This window comes from Bombyx mandarina, chromosome 25 (genome assembly GCF_030267445.1).
Source record: "Bombyx mandarina strain Sakado chromosome 25, ASM3026744v2".
NCBI lineage: Eukaryota > Metazoa > Arthropoda > Insecta > Lepidoptera > Bombycidae > Bombyx > Bombyx mandarina.
This window is the reverse complement of record NC_143231.1, coordinates 6080943-6102621: the sequence shown is the minus strand read 5'-3', so window position 1 is coordinate 6102621 and position 21679 is coordinate 6080943. Positions and strand designations below refer to the sequence as shown.

Sequence of the window (21679 nt, the reverse complement as noted above, 5' to 3'; positions counted from 1 at the left end):
ACGCTTAAAGAAGACCGTGTTGCAGTTATTGCGTTGCATCGTTATGGTTACGCGCCAATTCTAATTTTTAACATACTGAAAAATTTGAATATAACCAAAAGATTCGTTTATCGTACCATCAAACGATACAATGAAGACCCTAGTGTAGATGACAGGTCAAGAAGTGGTCGCCCTCGATCTGTTAGGACTCCAGCAGTGATAAAAGCTGTGAAGGCGCGAATTCAAAGAAATCCCAAACGTAAGCAGAAACTGTTGGCCCTTCAGATGGGGTTAAGCAGAACCACGGTGAAAAGGGTGTTAAATGAAGACTTAGGGCTTTGGGCATATCGAAGAAAAACAGGACATCGTTTGAATGCTCGTCTAATGGACCTGAGACTGAAGAGATGCCGCGCTTTGTTGAAGCGGTACGCGGAAAAAATATATCGGGAAATTCTTTTTTGGGATGAAAAAATTTTTACCGTAGAAGAGAGCTACAACAAACAAAATGATAAGGTGTACGCACACAGTAGTGAAGAAGCGAGCAACCGTATTCCGCATGTCCAACGAGGTCATTTTCCATCCTCGCTCATGGTATGGTTGGGAGTTTCTTGTTGGGGCTTAACAGAGGTACATTTTTGTGAGAAAGGTGTAAAAACGAATGCAGTTGTGTATCAAATACAGTCCTAACGAACCTTGTGGAACCTGTTTCTCGTACCATGTTCAATAACAGGCACTGGGTATTCCAACAAGATTTGGCGCCAGCTCATAGAGCGAAGAGCACACAAGACTGGCTGGCGGCGCGTGAAATCGACTTCATCCGGCACGAAGACTGGCCCTCCTCCAGTCCAGATTTGAATCCGTTACATTACAAGATATGGCAACACTTGGAGGAAAAGGCGTGCTCAAAGCCTCATCCCAATTTGGAGTCACTCAAGACATCCTTGATTAAGGCAGCCGCCGATATTGACATGGACCTCGTTCGTGCTGCGATAGACGACTGGCCGCGCAGATTGAAGGCCTGTATTCAAAATCACGGAGGTCATTTTGAATAAACTTTAGTGTCATAAGAATCTATGTTTTGTTAAGTTCATTTTGGTATATGAATGGTTACATAATGAATAAACTTGTTTCAATTATTTTACATTAAACATGTGACAGAATTTATGACCTGACTAGGTATTTAATACAGCGCCATCTGTGAAATTTTTTAATACTAACGTGTGTATGAAAGCTCTTGTAGTGAATTTTAATTTAGGATTATACGTGAAATTAAAATATCAATTCACAGAGGGCGCTACCTTACAATTATTTACTAATGACAACATTTTACATATACTTAAGACGTTTAGGATAATTGTATTTTAATTTTGGAAGGTTTCACTTCTACCACGTGTGAATTACACACATTTTGTATTTTTTTAATTAAATTGTATACCAATTAATTGATCCTTCAGGATTTTTAATTGTTTTTTTTTCACGATTAAAACCGCGTAGAAAGTTGAGGCATTATAGTTGACGCATGCGCAGTACACATATTTTGCAGACATTTATTCAATTAATACAAATAGTTAATTAAACAAAAAATGAGTGATTTCGAAAGAGAACAAACGTATTTTATATAAGAACAATCGAAAATGAATATTTACGAGCCATTAAGGACGAAAAAATATTAAAAATTGCAATCAAGGGGCTAACTTGTACATATATTTTTAATAATTTTTTAAAATAAATAAATGCAGAACAAACAATTATTAACAGTGAACAATCAAGAACAAATGATGAACAAACGAATTAATAGAAAATAAGTAGAAAACAGGAAAGAAAAATTTTTTTGAGGGGCTAACTTCAGTCACCTCTAGGTTTCCTACTTCAGTGTTACACACACTATAATATTATAAATCACAATCATAGATTATACACTTAATATATCACAATAAATAAACCTGGAGCATTTAAAACATGTTTTATTTAATTGGGTTAGGTCTTGGCGACGCAAAAGATATTACAGTTAAAGGCTTAGAAATAGTAAAGAAATGTGATAAAGTGTATCTAGAGGCATATACTTCAATATTAACTATCGGAAAAGAAGCCTTAGTAAGTTAAAAAGTAATGTTTGTGATGCCTATTACAACTATTAAAATCACATTACAGATTTATTATTATAAGGTCGTGGCTCAGTGACAGCAGTATCATATGTGCCTCTTTAATGAAAGGTCACCTGTTCTGGTCTTAGCACACCATTTATTTTCAATAACCTGAGTCTTGACAAAGTGGTCAGATGTTGTTAGGTACTGCTTATAGTTAGTATAAAGTAATTAAATTATTTTGTAATAAGCAAATAAATAAATCCTGTTTCATTTTTGTCCAATCTAAAAAACCTGATACATTGTATTTTGCACTGCTTTCTATAATATATGCAGCCTTTATTTGGATGACTCTCAGACACCCTCCTTCATTTGGGCTAAAGTAAATTCTACTTTCCAAATTTCCAAAATATTGTCATTTGATGTATCATACTTTCAGGAGGCATTTTATGGGAGAACATTAACATTAGCTGACCGTGAACTATGTGAAAGCAATATAGATGACATCCTCAAAGAGGCTAAAGATATTGAAATTGCATTATTAGTAGTTGGCGATCCTCTTGGGGCTACAACACATACCGATATGTTGCTTCGTGCAAAAGAGTTGGGAGTTAAAACACAGGTACTTTTGATAATATATTTATTTATAATCATGCCAACTGGCACCATGTTGTTGTTAAAAATGATGATATCATTCTCTACATTATTATTATTGCCTTCCACAGTGAGAGTAATTAACACATACCTTTCCAAACAATTCCTTTTATTGAATTTCAAATGTACAACAATAACAACATAAAGCTCCACCCCATTCGGTTGCTCAGGCCGAAATGAATGGTGAGACACTGGATACTTTTATTTATAGTAGAAAAGTAGTAATAGTTTGTTTGGAATTACCTTTACTGATACTGTCTTAAACAATTGTTTACATGCATTGTACTTATAATAGTTAACCAATAATTTCAACATTAAGGAAACAGTAATCTTTTACTAATCTTACTTAAGTACATGATCGAATAGAAATCGTTGACTTTATTAACACATCTCCTGCTCCTTGCTTTGATAATCCTCAATGCTGAGGGTTGTGGCCTCCATTAACAATTTTCTCATGAATTATCCTGCGCCATTCCTATTAACACATATTATGTAACAAAAAATATGCAACAAATCTGTCATGTCATGGTCTTTCTGACAGTTTCTGGAGCTTAGAAACAAATACAAGAGCATATTTTAATAGATCACATAAAAAAAACCCACCTTAGAATATATTATATATATAGTTAATCTTTCAGATAGTACACAATGCATCAATTATGAATGCGGTCAGTTGCTGTGGATTGCAATTATATAACTTTGGAGAAACTGTATCAATACCCTTCTGGACTGATACATGGAAACCTGATAGCTTTTTTGAAAAAATTATAGCTAATTACTCAAGAAATCTCCATACTTTATGTCTTTTAGGTATGCTAATATGATATTGAATTAATGAATTACAGTCAAAACCGTTTACTGCGACATCGTTTAGAACAACATGCCGGTTATAACAACCTAGAACAAAGGTCCCGGCTGAATGCTATATGACTGCCTTATTAAAAACATTGCTTTATACGACATTGCTTATAACGACATACCTCATAAAACGACCACATTTAACTAATATTTCGGAGAATTAGATCTGTTAGAACGACCGGCTAAGCTGTATTGTAAACAATTTGAATAGTTATCCACATTTGTCTTCAAAGGCTATTAAATCAGGAAAGAAAACAATAGGATTTAGTTTAGTGTAGGGTCTTTTCTAATTCTTAGAAACAAAACACGTGCATGCAGTAGAGTCAAAGATCGCTTCTTCATATCTCTTCAGTTAGTTTATTACTTATCTATACACAAAACGCACCAAAACTTTGTGGAGTTATTCGTGAAACTTTCAAAATGTCGCAAAGAAAAAGAAAACAAATTAATATTGAAGAAAAATCGCGTATTTTGTAAATATATTTTTCCAATAATTCCCTATAGATTTGTTTGTACTTGCACGATACACATTAGACATCACCGGTTGTTACGACTATCGGTTTTTACTACTGAATATGAGCAATCCCTTCGATGTCGTTATAACAGATTTTGACTGTACTTGTCAAATATTAATTTTATTAATTTCATATTTAAGAAAAACTACGGAAATTGAGAATTACCTTGTAACATTAGGTAATTTTAAATTAGATAATGTTAAACACTATTATTTAATGGGCTCTTACCAGCATTTTTCAAAATACAGTTCCTAAAATTTTGGCTCTTACATAAGTGTGTTTATAATGTGGATAACCATGAATATTTAGAACAAACTATAAGCTTATACTCAATTGTTCTTGTCACAGTAACTAATTATAAATTATCAATACTAGAAGTTTTGTGTCAGTTAATCAATTGACCAAAAATGTTTCTAAAATTAAGTTTAGTTTTCATTTTAATGAATGATAAAACATGAACATGAATATTTATAGAACAAGGGATAAAATAGTAAATTTATTAGTGCTGTTGTTTTATTAAAAAGGAAAGTAATCAATCACAACCCAATGTGTCATTATAATATTTAAATCGCAATATTATGTCAGTAATCATAATCAGCAACGAAGTAATCAATATAATAGAAAATTAGTTTTAAACTTTTGTTATTGCAGATATCAAAGTTAAGGAGCCCACAGAGGAATCCCTGACCAAGAAGGTGAGAACTTACATGGATCCAAAATTTATGTCTGTTAAAGATGCTGCAATACAGCTGGTGCAGATCATTGATGCTAAGCCTGATTGTGGTAGGTACCTAAATATCTTAACATTCACATCTAGTAAATACGTCTATATTATACCCAAACCTCAGCCTTAGTTAATAAGTTGTCTTGGCCTAAAAGATAAGATGCCCAGTGCACTGGTATTGTATTGTTTTGTAGAACTCTAGCGTGCTTGCACTAGGCACGATCCGCGTTGCCGTCGTCGCTGTCGTCGCCGAACATACTATGGAATAGCACCCCGGTCGGTGGTGTATCGTGTTCAGACCTGACAGGCTGGTTCTGACCCAGCGAGGTATTCCGGAACACCAGCGGCACCGTCCCGGCGGCCTAACGGACCGCCATACCGCAGAGACCGGCGTCCTTGGTCGTCGACGATCGCCTTGACGACCCGGCCGTCGGACGCTCTCGGGGTGGCGCCGCGAGTTTGGTTGTAGTGTTGATCGTGGGGAGCCTTCCATTCTCACCGGGTTCTGACCCCGGGCGGAGACCGGACTTCGGATGAAAAAGTGCAGAGGAGACGTTTAGTGGGTTCTAAATGCCATCCCTGGGGCCTGCGGTTCCCAACATCTGCGAACCATCCAGTTTCATGTGCACCGCGCGCCCGGGACCTCGGCCCAAAAAACCATAGCTGTTGTACTGTAGAACTGAACTCTACCCTTAGAACTCTACCCTTCTAAGGAATAATAACAAATGCAAAAAAAAATAGATAATCTTTGACTACATCTTGGAGCGGCGGCGATGTATTATTATACAATCAAGCTCGAACTAAAACCTCTGCTACACAAGTTAAACCAACACGCATCCTATCTTATTTATGTTAATAATGATCATTGTTAAACAGGGTAACTGAACTTATATTTTATAGCTCAGAAAATATAAATATAATGTATTGCAACATACCCAAGCGGCTCTGTTGATATAGTCAACCGATCTTCAACATGCGGGTTTCTTCATCAAGTAGTTTTAGAATCCCATTGGGTCTTGAGGTTGATTTTTAATGTGCATTTAATGCAATGTTAACATCACATATAGTCCGTACGTATGTATTTTCTCCGGGATTCCTGCTACATACAAACCATCTTAAAATATTCATCGCTGACTTATCCTAGCTTACCTATTACCTATTACCCACCAATCTGAACATTTTCATTCCATTTATTCGTTATCATTCGTATTTATATTTATTTAATTTGCTTTTAATGAACGTTTTTTGACATAGGGATCGAGTGTAAACAAGCTAATTTACATTAGTTAAAAAATGTGAGTTGAGCTTAATGATTTTAAAGTTACTCCAAAATTAAACCTGTACTCAGAGCCAGACTTAGCCTCAGCGCCGCCCTAAGGCACCGTGGACATTGCCAACCCATTACTCGGGTTGTACCCATATGAATGAAATGAAGACAAGTTACGAAAAAAAAGTGTACTTTAAAAAAATAAACAAAAAGTTTTTGCGACTGGAATATTTGCGCAAAAATTTTTTTGCTTCCTCGCTAAAGTTTGTCGCCCTAGACACTGATACCTCTAGTCTAAACCTAACACTAGCCATACCACGTTATAGGAAAAACGAATACAGGTAACCCTCCTATTATGCGGTAGGTACATTCCTACAAAGCCCCGTGTTGTGCAAAACCTGTACCTAATATGTATGAGAATAAAAGCCAAAACAAAAAGAAGAGTTTTTTTTAAGTGAAAACTTCTTTAGAATCGTTGTGATTTCAAACCGGATGCAACGGAAAAAACGACAGGTAAGAGACACAAATACAAAAATGTGTAGGATGAAGCCAGCAAAGAATGAGACAGAAATATACATACTATTTAATACAGCGCCATCTGTGAGATTTTTTAATACTAACGTGTGTATGAAAGCTCTTGTAGTGAATTTTAATTTAGGATTATACGTGAAATTAAAATATCAATTCACAGAGGGCGCTACCTTACAATTATTTACTAATGACAAAATTTTACATATACTTAAGACGTTTAGGATAATTGTATTTTAATTTTGGAAGGTTTCACTTCTACCACGTGTGAATTGCACACATTTTTTTTTTTTAATGAAACATCTCAACTGTGCCTTTATTGTTTTACTATTTATACATGAAAATATACAGTAAAATTTCGGCTATTCCCATATATCGTGTGCTCATCGTGTGCGTAATGTAATTTTATAAATAATTTTAATCAGAAATCTCGTTGTCGTGTTGTAGAAGTACCCTATTATAGAGTTACCTGTACTTCATTTATTATTTTTTGTATGTAGAAACGCACTTCGTGTTGAGGTCACAGGGTCTTATAGAGAACCCGATGTTCATTCCACACATCTCGAAACAAGTCATTGAAATCTTGATTAAGAACTGTCTCAATCATTATCTGAACTGCGGAACTTCAGAATTTATTCATTTCGGTTTTAAGGGTGGGGCAGCCGTTGTAACTATACTGAGACCTTAGAACTTATATCTCAAGGTGGGTGGCGAATTTACGTTGTATTGTGAGTTAGCACGGGCTTCGACCTATGACACCTACCTATGAAAGTACTGAGCATGACAGTTTGATTAGTAAGAGAGCTATTAGAAACAATCTAGACATCATGTCTGATCAGATCACACATACCATAACAAAAAAATAATTAAATTTCAACTTGAACGTTGGTGAATAATGGTCAAATTGTGGTCTTTATAAGCTCCAGTTACTTCTTTTCTTTGATAGACTTTCAAGAGAATGCTTATCGATGCTCATAAAAATAAAAGTAAACTCGAACATACTTTAAGTATTTTCTTGGGTCTTCGCGAGTTGAAGGCATAATTAGAACTTTTTCTTCTCAGTCGTTCACTCCTGGCGGAGTGGTCGTGGTTAAGTCTTAATGTTTGGTTGCGGCTTTTGAGAGACTTCTCCATCTTTCTCTATTTGTGCAATTATAATTAAAACTACCTTTATGTTTTTTTTTTTACTAAGAGAAAACAGGAAGCAGAGCCTCTGGTCTATAAAACTATATTAGCGCTCTATTTTCTTTTTTAAAAAGTGGTTTCACGACAGCCGTTTTAAGTTTTGTAGGAAATATGCCTGCACTAATACATAGGTTAGTTATCTAACAGATGTGGGGACTTATTAGCTCGGCCAGTTTGATCTTACTGTTTTGTTGTCTTTGCATTATTTTATACATCTCGAATGTTTTACAATTATCGTGGTCACGGACGACTGAGTCTGCGAGATTAAACTGTAAAAAGTATTAAATAATAGTTAATAGTTTTAATTGAGGTTCCGTTTCCGGCCGTTGAAGTGTAAACATCACTGTGATTCTATTTGTAACAAATCGTATTTAAGAAATAGTAAAAAGTTGGTTTAGTCGTCAAACACTGTTAAAAACCACTTAATTGGTGCTTCGAGGGACGCAGAAGAAATAAATCTTTGGAATATTAACAGGATCTGTTCAGAAAACTGCAGAAGAAAATCCACAACAACTTTCACAAAACCTGCCAAGTAGAATACGATTCTACCCTACAACTAAAAAAATACTTAATGTCAGTTTGTTGGGTTGGCATTGGTTCTAGTGTTGCCGGTGCATGAAAAGTAGTGTCACCTACTATACTGCGTTCCATTCCACGTTACTTCACAAAAATATGGAAGAACAGTTCCAACTGTTATTTGATAATATGAAGATGGAAATGCAGAAACAAACAGCTGAACTAACTGAATCACTTACCAAAAACTTAATGGATAGGATGGATGAGAAACTTACTCCTATCATTGAAGAAAACGAACAATTAAAACAAAAAGTTAGCGATCTAGAGAAAGAGATGGAATATTTGAAAAGAGAAAAGAAAAGTAACAACATAATTATTTTCGGGCTAGAAGAGAGGGAAAATTCAACATTGGAGCTATTTAATAATGTCAAGATGACCTTCAAAGAAGCTCTTAACATAAATATAGAGCAATCCGAAATAAACAAATTATACCGCTTGGGAAAAAATATAGTTCAGAATAAATCAAGGCCGGTGCTGTGTTCCTTTACAAATGCATGGAGAAAAGATGAAATTATGAAGAACAGAAAGAGCTTAAAGAACATTTATGTATCGGAGGATTACTCGAAGGAAATTTTGGAGAAAAGAAAAGCACTGCTACCACGGTTGAAGGAAGAGAGAGAAAAGGGAAACATAGCTTTTCTGATTTACGACAAATTAGTAGTAAAAGAATCCAACACTGAAAAAAGGAAAAGGGAACCAACTATTTCACCGTCACCTTCCAAAAGACAACCCAGAAAACAGCAAACACTATGCTCTGCGAAAGTTAGCAGGATAAATGCCTTCGATGCAATGCGACCTAGATCGAACTCCTTCACCAACAAACCTACACTCAATAAAAAATAGCAATTAACCGGTAAACGGAAAATCCAAACAAATTATGAAAACAAACAAACAGAAGAAATACCTCTTCCCCCAAGCCGACTGGTCCTCGTGGGGGATAAAGACCACAACCCTCCAACAATACAAAAAAACAACTACAAAGATACAAAAATATACGTCGCAGCCCTTAACGTACTCACGTTGAAGAATGAAGAAAATCTTATAGAATTAACAAATGCCTTAAATCAAATTAAATGGGATATTGTCGGCCTCAGCGAAGTAAGAAGAATGGGTGAAAGAATTATTTCTCAACCAGACTTCCTCCTATACCATATTGGAACGACGCCAGGACACCATGGCGTTGGTTTCATCGTCAAAAAATATCTTGAAAAATCTGTAGAAGAATTTATAGGAATCTCGGAGCGCATAGCAATGATGAATTTAAAGTTACCGGGATATAAAGATTCATGGTCTATTGTACAAATATATTCACCAACAGAACAATCGGACCTGGAAACAATTGAGGAATTCTACCTTGACTTAAATAACACTATCCAAGAACGTGCCCACAATAACTTAATCGTCATGGGAGATTTCAATGGCCAAATTGGAGCTAAACGTCCAGGAGAAGAGACAGTACTGGGACCATTCACTTACAGTAATAAAATTAGAAGTAGAAATGGAGAAAAACTTATAAATTTTACACTAGAAAATAACTTAACCATTTTAAACTCAGTATATAAAAAAAACACAACGAAAATGTGGACATGGATTTCACCAGATGGAAAAACCAAGAACGAAATAGATTTTATAATGACCAATACAAAGAACTGCTTTACAAATTTCGACGTGATTAATAAATTTAACTTCAATACGAATCATAAACTAATTAGAGCTGAAATAAAATCAGTACAACCAAAGAAACCTAGACCGAGACAGGAACTAACAATCGGTAAGCTCAGTAAGCACCAAATGGCGCAACTCGTGGCCAACCTAAGAGATAAATTCACAGACTTCAAAAAGAACACAAATACCAAGGGAACCCAAGAAAAATACAACTGGATAGAGAATATTATTAAGGATCAAGTACAACACATTGACAAGATTAGATCTGAACCGAGAAAATGGCTAACATCTAACACCATGAAATTACTAGAGCAAAGAAACCAGCTAATCAGCGCAAAAGAAGGAAAAGACAGAAGAAGGTATTTAGCGAAAATTAGTAAAGACATCAAAGAAAGTATAAGGACGGACAGGAAAAAGAGTAGAATGGAAATTATTGAAAAGCATATAGCCAAAACGGGAGGCATTAAAAAAGCTCATAGAGAATTAACAAATTCAAATGACTGGATCGCAAAGATTAAAAACAACAGCGGAGAATGGCATCATAATAGAAGAAATATATTAGGAATCGCTACGTCCTACTACAAAAAAATCTACGAACACAACACCGCTCAGGACAATATCTACCTAGCGGAAACCTCAAGTATCCCTAACATCATTCAAACTGAAGTGACAAAAGCTATAGATAGTCAACACAGAGACAAAGCACCAGGACCCGATGGCATAAGCAACGAAATTCTAAAAGAAAGTAATGAAATTATAACACCAGTTCTCACCGACATGTTTAATGAGATATTAAAAACCGAAATTATCCCACGGCAATGGACAGAATCAAATATTTTACTTCTATATAAGAAAGGAGACAAATATGACATTGGGAACTACCGCCCTATTAGCCTTATGTCCAACATATACAAGGTATTCGCCAAGGTCATACTTATTCGGATTGAAAAAATATTAGACGAACACCAACCCATCGAGCAGGCGGGATTTCGTAAAGGCTATTCAACGATCGACCACATTCATGTAGTACGCCAAGTAATGGAGAAGTATAAAGAACACCAATGCACCTACTATATCGCATTTATTGATTATAGCAAAGCCTTCGATTCTTTGTTTCATGAAAAGGTATGGGAGTCATTAAAAGAACAAGGAATTGAACACAAATACATCCGGATAATAAAAAATGTTTACAGCCAGAATACTGCGAGAATACAATTAGAAAAGAAAGGTGAACCTTTCAGAGTAGGCAAAGGCGTACGACAAGGAGATCCCCTGTCACCAAAAATATTCTCGGCGGTACTAGAATCCATATTCAGAGCTCTAAATTTGGAAAATCTCGGTATCAATGTAGACGGTGTCTCATTGACTCACTTGAGATTCGCAGATGATATTGTGTTATTTGCAAAATCCTCGGAAGACATCACAAGAATGATAAACGAATTATCAACGGAGAGCGAGAAGGTAGGGTTAAAACTGAACCTGGAAAAAACAAAAATAATGACAAACGGAGAGAGAATTCCCATAAACTTAGGAAACAACCAAATTGATTACACCGATGAATATATTTACTTGGGACAGCTAATAACAAATGATAATCCGGTGCTCAAAGAAGTTGAAAGAAGAATAACTAATGGCTGGAGAAGGTACTGGGGCTTGAAAGAAATTATGAAGGACAAAAATCTTCATATGAACATTAAAAGCAAACTATTTAATACTTGCATACTACCAGTTCTCATGTACGGCAGTCAAACATGGGCTTTATCACAAAACACGATTAGCAAGCTTGCATCATGCCAACGCGCAATGGAGAGGAGCATGATGAACGTGAAAAAGTCAGACCGACTGAGTAACCGTATAATAAGAAGCAAAACAAAGGTAATAGATATAGGGTGCAAAATTAGAAGGCTTAAATGGCGTTGGGCAGGGCATATGGTTAGAGGTAAAGATAAATGGAGCAAAGTTGTGACACAATGGTATCCTAGAGAAAGTAAAAGGAAAAAAGGTAGACCGCAAAAAAGATGGGATGACGACATACGACAAGTGGCAGGCGTCACATGGAACAGAGTGGCTCAAGAAAGACATGAGTGGAAAAGGTTGGAGGAGGCCTTTGTCGATTGGCAAACAGATCTGCAGAAAATAAGAAAAATTTAAATAATAGACTAGATTAAGGTTTAAATAAAATTTAAGTTTTATATATTATATTTAATTTTAGTCATATAATTGTAATATGGATCTGAATAAAAGGCTATATTATTATTATTATTATTATTATAATAGTTTTAATTATAAGTATCCTCTAGACATGAAAATATTGTGAATCGCTTCTGTATTGTGATTACGCGGTTTTAAACTGCAAAAATACGTGTTGGTAAAAAGCGTCTATTTCTAAAAAGAGTAGTCGGCAAACATTTATTTGTGGTATAGTTAATTATAATTGAGGATATTCCCAATTGCAATTATGAACCGTGTCCTAAAGGTGACGTCATTCAGAACTAAATCAACCACATACAAATTTTAATGCATAGGCGACTCAAATGATGTGTCAAAAATTTGGCATAGTAGTACTCGAGTGTACAAGTTTTTTTTAATGTCCAGCTGCTATACATATCAATAAAAAAAATCGCGAAGTCACCTCGATTCTATTTCTAATAAAAAATAATGACACTAATGTCTGTATTTCAGCGAATAAAAGTAGGCTATTTGCTATTTCCAGTTCATAAGTCCCCTTCGCAAGAAATCATGTCAATCCGATGCTAAATAAAGTATAGGCTTAGTACAATATTATAATGAGTAATTATAAAATTGCGATATAGTTATTACAATCGAATTTTGATAATATAAATTTAAATTGAACCAGTCTAACTAATATGGACAAATCTAAGACAATATTAGGAATTGATAAATCTAGGCTTCCTATTTCTAGTTTAAATTATTATCCTTCTCAATCGTAGAGCTCGATGCAGAAGTTTCGTGGTTAACTGTTAGTGCTGTCAGGCGCAGGTGTTACTCGTCGAATGCTAATACGCCATTTCTTACGATTCGAGGACAATTTGGTGCTCTCGTATAAGAGTCCGCCCACAGCCGACTTGATCCGATCGGTCCACCGCATAGGACTTCTCCCTCTCTCTCTTTCAACTCTCTCGTGATTTGGTTGCTCCCACTCTATCCTGGAAGACAAACCGCCCTGTGTTTGTCATGGTTTTACCTAAAAGGTGACCTTCAGAATACAAGATTGTATTTTGGTAGATAATTGATATTTGATGCCAAGTTCTTTAACAATGTATACATTTATTCGGAATTCTGTCTATTCATTTTTATTCTGTCAACACTATCATCCATCGGTATTGATCATAGACCTATATAGTAGGGACACGACATATTGTTCTATACGTACAATTGCTTATATAAATAGCACCCATTTTGAAGGCACACACATAAACATATATCTATCTCGTTCTTACTCAGCACTTTAACTCGCAGGAAAACAATATAACAGTATTTCAGTGCGTACATAAAATGAAACATGAATATACGTAAATGTCTCCGTCTCCGTCTAATGAGGCCGAAAATCCGCCATGTTTAGCGCGCCAAATGTCATTGTCACGTCAGTTCGGCCGTCTGTTTTGGGTTGTACATTATTTATTGACTTTGATATCGATTTAATATGATTGCTTATATAAAATTTCTTATTTTATCATGCTTAAAACATATAAAAATAATAATTAAAACATATTTTATAGGATCTCAAGAAAGTCGTCGGAACTATTTAAATAAAATAGTTTTATAACACAATTGTCAACCCGTTAAATATTTAATAATTAAGTGATTTTAGAGAGGAAGTCACAAGGAATGACGTTTGTAATTTTATTAACGAATAAATGTTCTGTAGGTGTTTTTTTTTATCAGGCGGTTCCTTGATAAGTTTAAAATTTGAATCACTCTCAAGTGAGAGTGATTCAAATGGTGCGGTGTACCTTCCTTGAGGTGCGCTGCGGTAGTGTGTTACGGACTTTAGAGTCAGCAAAACAATTAAAATAGATTGTAATAGTCTAAGAAAAACACGAACTCAAAATACGATAACATTCAGCATGCTAGAAATGGGCAGATGGCACTGTACTACGCCATATCTTTATGTTTTGCGGCAAACGACAACTTTATAAAATCAGTGTAGCAAATTTTAAAAATCGTCATATCGTTTACTTGGCAAATTTGAAGCACGAACTCATCTTAGATTTCACATAATATCTAAATCACATCATCTTTGCACATAACAATATACTTACTTCCTATTAAAGTATAAATTCTACAAATACATTCACTCAACAATATTTAAAATAAAATGAGCCAAGAACGTTTATCGATAAAACCTACTAACATTAAAATCTTCTGGGCAGCACTAAAACCGCCATGTTTTGTGGCCAGATGACGTCACAGTGGCACGAATTTTTTGTTGACGTTTCATTTCCATAGGTTTCCTACTTCAGTGGTATTGATCCTCTTTTTTTATTTTCTCGTACAGTCCACTTTTCTCTTTATAAAAATTATGGAAAATGAGAGCTCGTGCAGATCAAACTAAGTTAGTCTCTGTCTGTTATATTTCTATTCGATATTCTTTTAATAAGGATATGCGGGATAAGGGCATCTTTTTCATTTGTTCATAGCTGTCATCCCCATACGTCGTTTTACTTCATTCCCGCGTTTATATTATTACACAAAAACGTTATTGTCGAATAAGCTTCTCAAAATGACTTTAAATCAGTCGCAAGTCTGATTTTTTTTCCCTACCAAAGCTGACGGTCTAGAGAGACCATGTCAGCGTCACCGGGCTAGTAGGTAAGCTCACGGTGCTCAAAACGGGAGTGTTGCTAACACTGGCCCTAGCAAGAGCAGTGCTTCGCAGAATCTACCACCGGATCGGAAACGCGACCCACTGAGAAGATCGCGAAGAGGTTCGATGTGAACCATGGACCGGTGCTGCTGACCATTAGTGGATCCGGAGGATCCGAGATTTTTATTGGGCGACGTCGACTGTTTGCCATTTGGTCCGCAGGATCGGCTATGTAGATACCGGCGGCCACGATGAGGCGGTTCTCGTGTCGTGCCGCTTTATTGAAATGGCGCATTGATCGCGACTGTAGATGATGGACTCTAGGACCAGGTCGTCGTGAAGGTCGACGTTCTTGACGAACCACGGTGCTCCAACAGCTATCCTGCAAAAACGGGATTGAATGGTGTGAAGGGGTTTCAAGTTTGTGCGGGCTGCGTGAGCGAACACTACACTTTCATAGGTCATGACGGGGCGTATGCAAGTTTTGTAGAGTGTCACCTTATTTCTAAGGGACAATTTACTTCGCTTGCAAATCATCGGGTAGAGGCGTCCTAGTGTGGAGGCGGCTCGGTCGCGCACCGTCTTTATGTGAAGGCGGAATTTCATCCCTCTTTCGAGGGTGACGGTTCGTGGAAAAAGTCACTTTTTAAGGCGTATTTCAGGTATATCTACCGTTTATTGTGTGGTGCGCTCCGCTCGGCCGTCTTATATGCGGCGTCACAAAAACCACATAACTCCGAAACGAAATAGCAATAACTATATGCATTTTTAAATTACACAATGCGCTGTATTGTCACCTTGAATAATCTACCACAGATTGTTTTAAATAGCAAAAGTAAGGTCAGCCACCTATGCCATACATCTATGATACGAAGAAAGCGTTTTCTGATAGTCTTCACATTATTTATCCCAGTTTAGATTTCTATTAGAGGCTCGTTATCATCTAAATTAACTGTAACTACTTATTACAAGAAATATATGTTAATATTAACATTTTATTAACAGTTGATACAAGTAGTGTTGAAAAAAAAAAAACCGCTACGAAATATTTTTAAGATTTTATTTTCAGAAGAAGCAAAATTGATTATCTCTTAATAATTAAAGTTTGTTATTTGTACAGGTATACAACGTGATTGCACAGCAGTGGGTCTTTCAAGGGTGGGAGCGCCTGACCAAAGGATATCTGTTATGACACTGGAAGCTATGCAGATGTCGGACCTCGGGCCGCCTCTGCATAGCCTCGTCATCCCCGCTCCCAATTTACATCCGCTCGAACTAGACTATCTTTCACAATTTAGATAGTAAATATTTAAACGCAATTTATAATACAGTGAACGAATTCAATGTTTTGTAAATAAATAAACACAAATTGAGATAAAATTAATATAGTTTTATTATTTACAATAATTGTAATAAACATCATGATTGATAATTATGTCAACAGAATTAGAATCGACCATAATTTAAAACCATATTGGTCCACGAAGCTACCACAAAATAATATAAAAAAAACAATCATAATCATAAGTGTTAAAAGGTACATTAATTATTATTTGGTCTAAGTTTCACAATTCATAAATAATGAAAACTATTATTATTATTACATACAAATAACGGAATGTTAATATACCAATACTAGATACGCATTAGATGACCTATTTGGTATACATCAAAATTTTCTAGATAAAACTGGAAATGGTGGGTCATTTTTTATTTTAATTATAAATAAGAGGCATGACTTAAACTATAAGTGGAATTTTACAATATGTAACACTAAGAAATTACCTCACTATAATTATACAGTCTTTAGACTTAGTCATAAGGGTAAATACATAATTTAAAACGTAGTAAGTGAAATTTATATAGACTCGTGCGTTTTTCTATTCATTAAGTGAGATTACAAAATGAAATATATATAATCAGGCATTGATCTAGTAGAGTATTCAAACGGCTGAAACTTGCTGATCGTCATCCTCATCATCAGGATGGTCATGATAGTAATCATACGAACGAGTGACGCCCTCGTGCGAGTGTGCGCGACTAAGTCGTTCGAGACGTGCCACTTGCGTGACCAGCGTGTGAGGCATGTACTGAGGCTGCGGCATGCGCGGTGGCGGCACGGGTCGTGTGCAGCTCTGCACCGTGCACGAGACGTGGCCGCTATCGTTCGAAGTCACCGAGCCGGTTTTCTTTAATGGCAAGTTTACAAGAGACGTGACGCTACTGCTTTCTGCAGAAAGATCAACAGGAAGGGGTGTGGGTGTGTCGGAGTGCGACCTTTCGTGAGCTGAACGCGGGCAGCATATACCAGGCATTGGTCCATCACGGCGATGCAAACTAGGTGACGGACCCGAGGGGGGTGGCGGTGGTCTTGGTTGGTGGGGCCTCGTTTTCGCAGGTTCAGATAATGCTAACAATTTTCTTACGGCTTGAGGGGATGCAGTACCAAATTTATTACCGGTAAAACTTTTTTTGCTTTCACTGGCTGAGGAAGCACTACTAGTAGTGGATAAGGAAGGAGAAGGATGGCGTCGTCGCGGCATAGTAGGTGCTGGCCCTGCCCCTTCACACTCGATCGATAGTGCATGTAATCTTTCCTCATCCGTTTCAACATGCATACGGTTCAAATAGGCTTTAACTCTACGGACCATTTGAGCTTCTTCAAACATCTTTTTTTGATTTGGTGCATTTGATGATTTTTTTCTTCTTTTAACAGTTACTTGACCTTGCTGTACTCCAGTAGTGAGTTGGTTAAGGGCCACCATAGCATTAGAAGGTGGTTGATTTCCCAATTCTAAAAGAGTCAAGAGATCATATGGTGAACTGCACATATTTGTTAGGGTTCTTACTTCCTTTGCAATCATTCTAAGTTTTTCAAAGTTAACCATGCCTTCCACTTTGGTGTCATTACCTAGGTGAATAAAAGTCAAATCTTTTTTGACAACAGGGTAGAAAGGTATTACAGGCGAACGTCCTTGCTCTGATGTAACCAACTGCCTATATTTTGACATATTTCTTGAAGGATCCATCAACATTTGTAGATCAGTAAACAATTTGTAATACTTTGTAGGCAATTTTTCCCAAGTCATTCTCAATCTAGATACTGCTCCATGACCTAATCCTGATATGATAGCAAACATGGAATTAAAATTCTTACATTCTTTGCAATGTCTTGCAACTTTAATAAATTGTTTTATTATTTTGGATCTACGGACAAGATTTTGTTCATTGACAACCTCAGTTACCACCCAAAACATCTCTTTATTTACAAGTTCTGCAAATTGTGATAACATTGGAGTACCATATCTACTCTTCAGTTCAAACAGATCATCAACATATTCAGTACTCTCTATTTGTCTAAAAATGCAGAAATCTTGTAAAGTTAACTGTACAGCAACTTCAACTGCATTCAACTGCAAAAAATGCACCACACTTTCACGCAAAAGCTCTGGAGCCATATCATCTGGAACTAGTGTTTCACTTATGCCATTTGTTTTTAAATAATATCTTGAACTCAAACCGATACGTTCAGCAAGATTCTGGAGTTGATCAGGTAAGCGGTGTTGCTTGATAATTCCGCCTTGCGCAACAGATACTTCACACAAGGAAAAGTTGGAACTAGGATCAGAGATACCAAATTCTTTTACTGATAACATTACTACTTCTCTGGCTGTTGTTTCCTTATGAACTAAAAGATATTTACAGGTTTGATCAGGTCTATATACTTTGAGTACATGTTCTGGATAATCTGAGGAGTGGTATTCATCATAACAAATGGATATTAGGTCAGGGTTACTATGGGAACTATAGAATGATGTGCTGGTGTTGGCCCTATTTAGTGACTCAGTATTAGATAGTACACTGTCATCAGTATGCAGGCCATCACTGATTGTATTTTTAGGAAGAAGGTTCATTTTCATTAACGCTTTTTGCAGTTTTCTTTTGGGACCAAGGGTCATGAAATTTTTTTGAGTTTCTTTTTTAGTACTGTTCTGTTGAGGCTTTTTTGTTGGTGATGAGAAACTAGGCGTCAGAGTTATTGGATCATCAGTGAGCAGCTCAGCAGTTGAAAGACGTGCTCTAGGATCTGTCTGCCATCTTACTATATTTGCACCACCTCGTTGTCTAGGAGAATTTTCAGGCATAGACAACATTTGTTTAAAGGCTAGTAAATTACTTTTAACTGTGATGCTCAGATGTGTTGATCCTGTTATAATTTCCATTGCTTTAGCATGACTGACATGCTGGAATGATTGCCCATTTACTTCCAAAATTTGGTCTCCTCTTTTAAATCCTACATCCTCTGCCTTAGAGTGTTTTTCAACTTTAAAAATAAATATACCATAACCTCTCTCATAACCACCCAAAATAGTAAAATATAAGGGTTCATCCCTAGATGGACGAGATAATGTGACACTCCTGGTACGAGCCTTTGCAGAACAAGCTATATTCAAAAGTCTCAGCTGGCTTTCCATATTTTCTCGCTCTAGTGAAATTTCAAAATTTTCAAGAAACTCCATCATATTTGGATCTGTTTCAAAATCTGTGAAATGATTATTTACCCATAATAATACCACTCTGGTTACTTTGTCCCGGACAGAAGGTTCAGAAAACCAAGCTAGTAGCTGTTTCGCTACTACTAATGGACTTTCAATAAAAGTTCTATGTGTTAAGAGAAAATCTTCAACATAAGTAGAATCACGTGAATTGTCTTCCACAAGTTGCAACATCAACTGTTCAGGTGTTCCCCTTATTACTACATGACCATGTTGGCGTCCAGACTCACCTGCTACTCCTCTATACTCAGTTACTAAGACTACAACCCCATTGTCATTCTCATGTCTCCTGATATTCTCTTCTCCTTGATGCAGTATACGGTAATAATCAGTTTGTGTTACACAAACAAACTGACAGTCATCACACCTGGTTGTCATTACACCCCGATGGTATAACTTTTCCAGAGTAGCCTCTGCCATTCCAAAGCTGTCCCCAATATTAAGATGTTCAATTTCTCCATTGGCATGCTCAATACCTACATGACCATTAATGAGTACTGACCATGAATCATGTTCTTCTCCATCATTCATTACAACAGTACCAGCTTTCTCCACAACAGCAAATACCATTACAGCACAAAGAGCACGCCTTACAGTAAGAGTCATATTAGTAAATGCTGTTAAGTGTCGAGTAAATTCCAACAAAGTCTCAATATCATCATCAGTTCTTTCACTTGGATCTTTTTCCAGACATTCACGCACTGCATCTCTTACTATAAGGATTTCCTCTTCCATATCTTCTTCCTCATCAGAATCAACAATAGACTCGAGGAGGCCAGAAAGATCAACCTCCATATCCATATCAAGGGAGCTATGTACTGAAGTCATAGTGTCACTGCCACTGTATGCGGAGCTAGTATCACTAGCGTTGGAGCACTTTAGTGTGTGGGGGTACAGCTCCGGACTGTGACGGCCTCCACGCCCACCTCTCAACATTGTGAAGTTTCTAGCCTGCTTAGATGAAGTCCAGTCCCTGCAATTACAAACAATCAATCCTAAAATCGGTAACAAAATGCATCCCATGCCTGCCTGAGTTTTGTTGTTTATATAAAATTATGAAATATAACACTCCACTCATATTATGAAACAGAAGCCTGCGATATCAAAATAGAAAGTTCATTTAATTAACGGAATAATAATTTGCGGGAGACTTCCATCAATAGTAGATAGGCACCTACACGAAGTTGTTCCTCGCAAATAATTTATAGGAAACGTCATCAGGTATGTTTTCCGAACAAATCAAATTCTTAGTTTCTTGAATTTAAAAACACTAAAATTCTTTTTCATAAATACGCACCTTCACAATCTCTATTTATTTTGCATTCATGGCGGAACTGTCAGCGCTTCCATGTTGCTTTCTAAATTAAAACTTTCATTGACCAACAATATTTGCTAAATGAGATATCTGTTCGACACTTGAGATTTTGAAATGTAAATTTATATCACTGAATTTTCCGAAAATTTTTGAACGGTAAAACCTGCTTATTAGTAAAAATATTTAGAAAGCTGATTTCCTCCAACCGCCCACAGACTACATTTATGGAATTATAGACCATCCCTTCCTAGTGATGTATTAAAAGAGCAATCTTGTAACATTGCGGTACTCTATGTTAATTCCTTTTTCCTTCACATGTTATGACTTAACTCTCATAGAGATGTTAAACAGGGGATATCAATCTTTAAGCATTACTTTGAAGATTTGTTCAAACCGATTGTGTCAATATTCACACAACTAGGAAGAATATGCGGTGGCAACGAACCCACCAGTACTACGAAGAACCAGACTCTACCACCGCCCAAAGGGAATCCAACTAATTTCGGGGATTTTCAAAAAGAGTTAACCAAAATGTGAAAATAAATTATGAGAATGATAGAACAAAAAATATAAAATATTTTTTTGTTCTGTTTATTTCGGTGTTAAAGTTATTCATATTATCTTACTTTTTTAAATGTATACGAGTCGTATCTTACTCATTCGTTCGTATATTTATCCCGTCCTATGATTCTTGTACCCATAGGACCGAGAAAGCTAGTTTGCGGCCAGCTCTTACCTATGACTTCTCTCACTGTAATGTAAAAAAAATCCCGAGTAAAGTATCCCTGCTAACTTTTATGCAACATTCCATAAAAAATACTTGAGTAGTTAAGACTTGAAAGCGTAACAAACAAATTAACTTACTTTTGAATTTACAATACACATATTTAAACAGACTATATATTGAAAAATAAAAAATGCTAAAGTATATTAATACTGCCGCAG

General features: G+C 36.2%; 2 protein-coding genes across 2 annotated transcripts; one reads left to right on the top strand and one right to left on the bottom strand.

Moving 5' to 3' along the window:
- The first annotated feature begins 1877 nt into the window (after window positions 1-1877).
- Dph5 (diphthine methyl ester synthase) lies at window positions 1878-16243 on the top strand. Its single transcript, XM_028170915.2, has 5 exons — window positions 1878-2073; window positions 2503-2685; window positions 3356-3527; window positions 4742-4873; window positions 15984-16243. The coding sequence occupies exons 1-5, from the start codon at window positions 1939-1941 to the stop codon at window positions 16163-16165; spliced, it is 804 nt and encodes a 267-aa protein (XP_028026716.2). The 5' UTR covers window positions 1878-1938; the 3' UTR covers window positions 16166-16243.
- PDZ-GEF (PDZ domain-containing guanine nucleotide exchange factor) lies at window positions 16233-21213 on the bottom strand. Its single transcript, XM_028170914.2, has 2 exons — window positions 20717-21213; window positions 16233-20392 (listed from the first exon to the last, which is right to left on the bottom strand). The coding sequence occupies exon 2, from the start codon at window positions 20353-20355 to the stop codon at window positions 16807-16809; it is 3549 nt and encodes a 1182-aa protein (XP_028026715.1). The 5' UTR covers window positions 20356-20392; window positions 20717-21213; the 3' UTR covers window positions 16233-16806.
- Window positions 21214-21679: the final 466 nt, after the last annotated feature.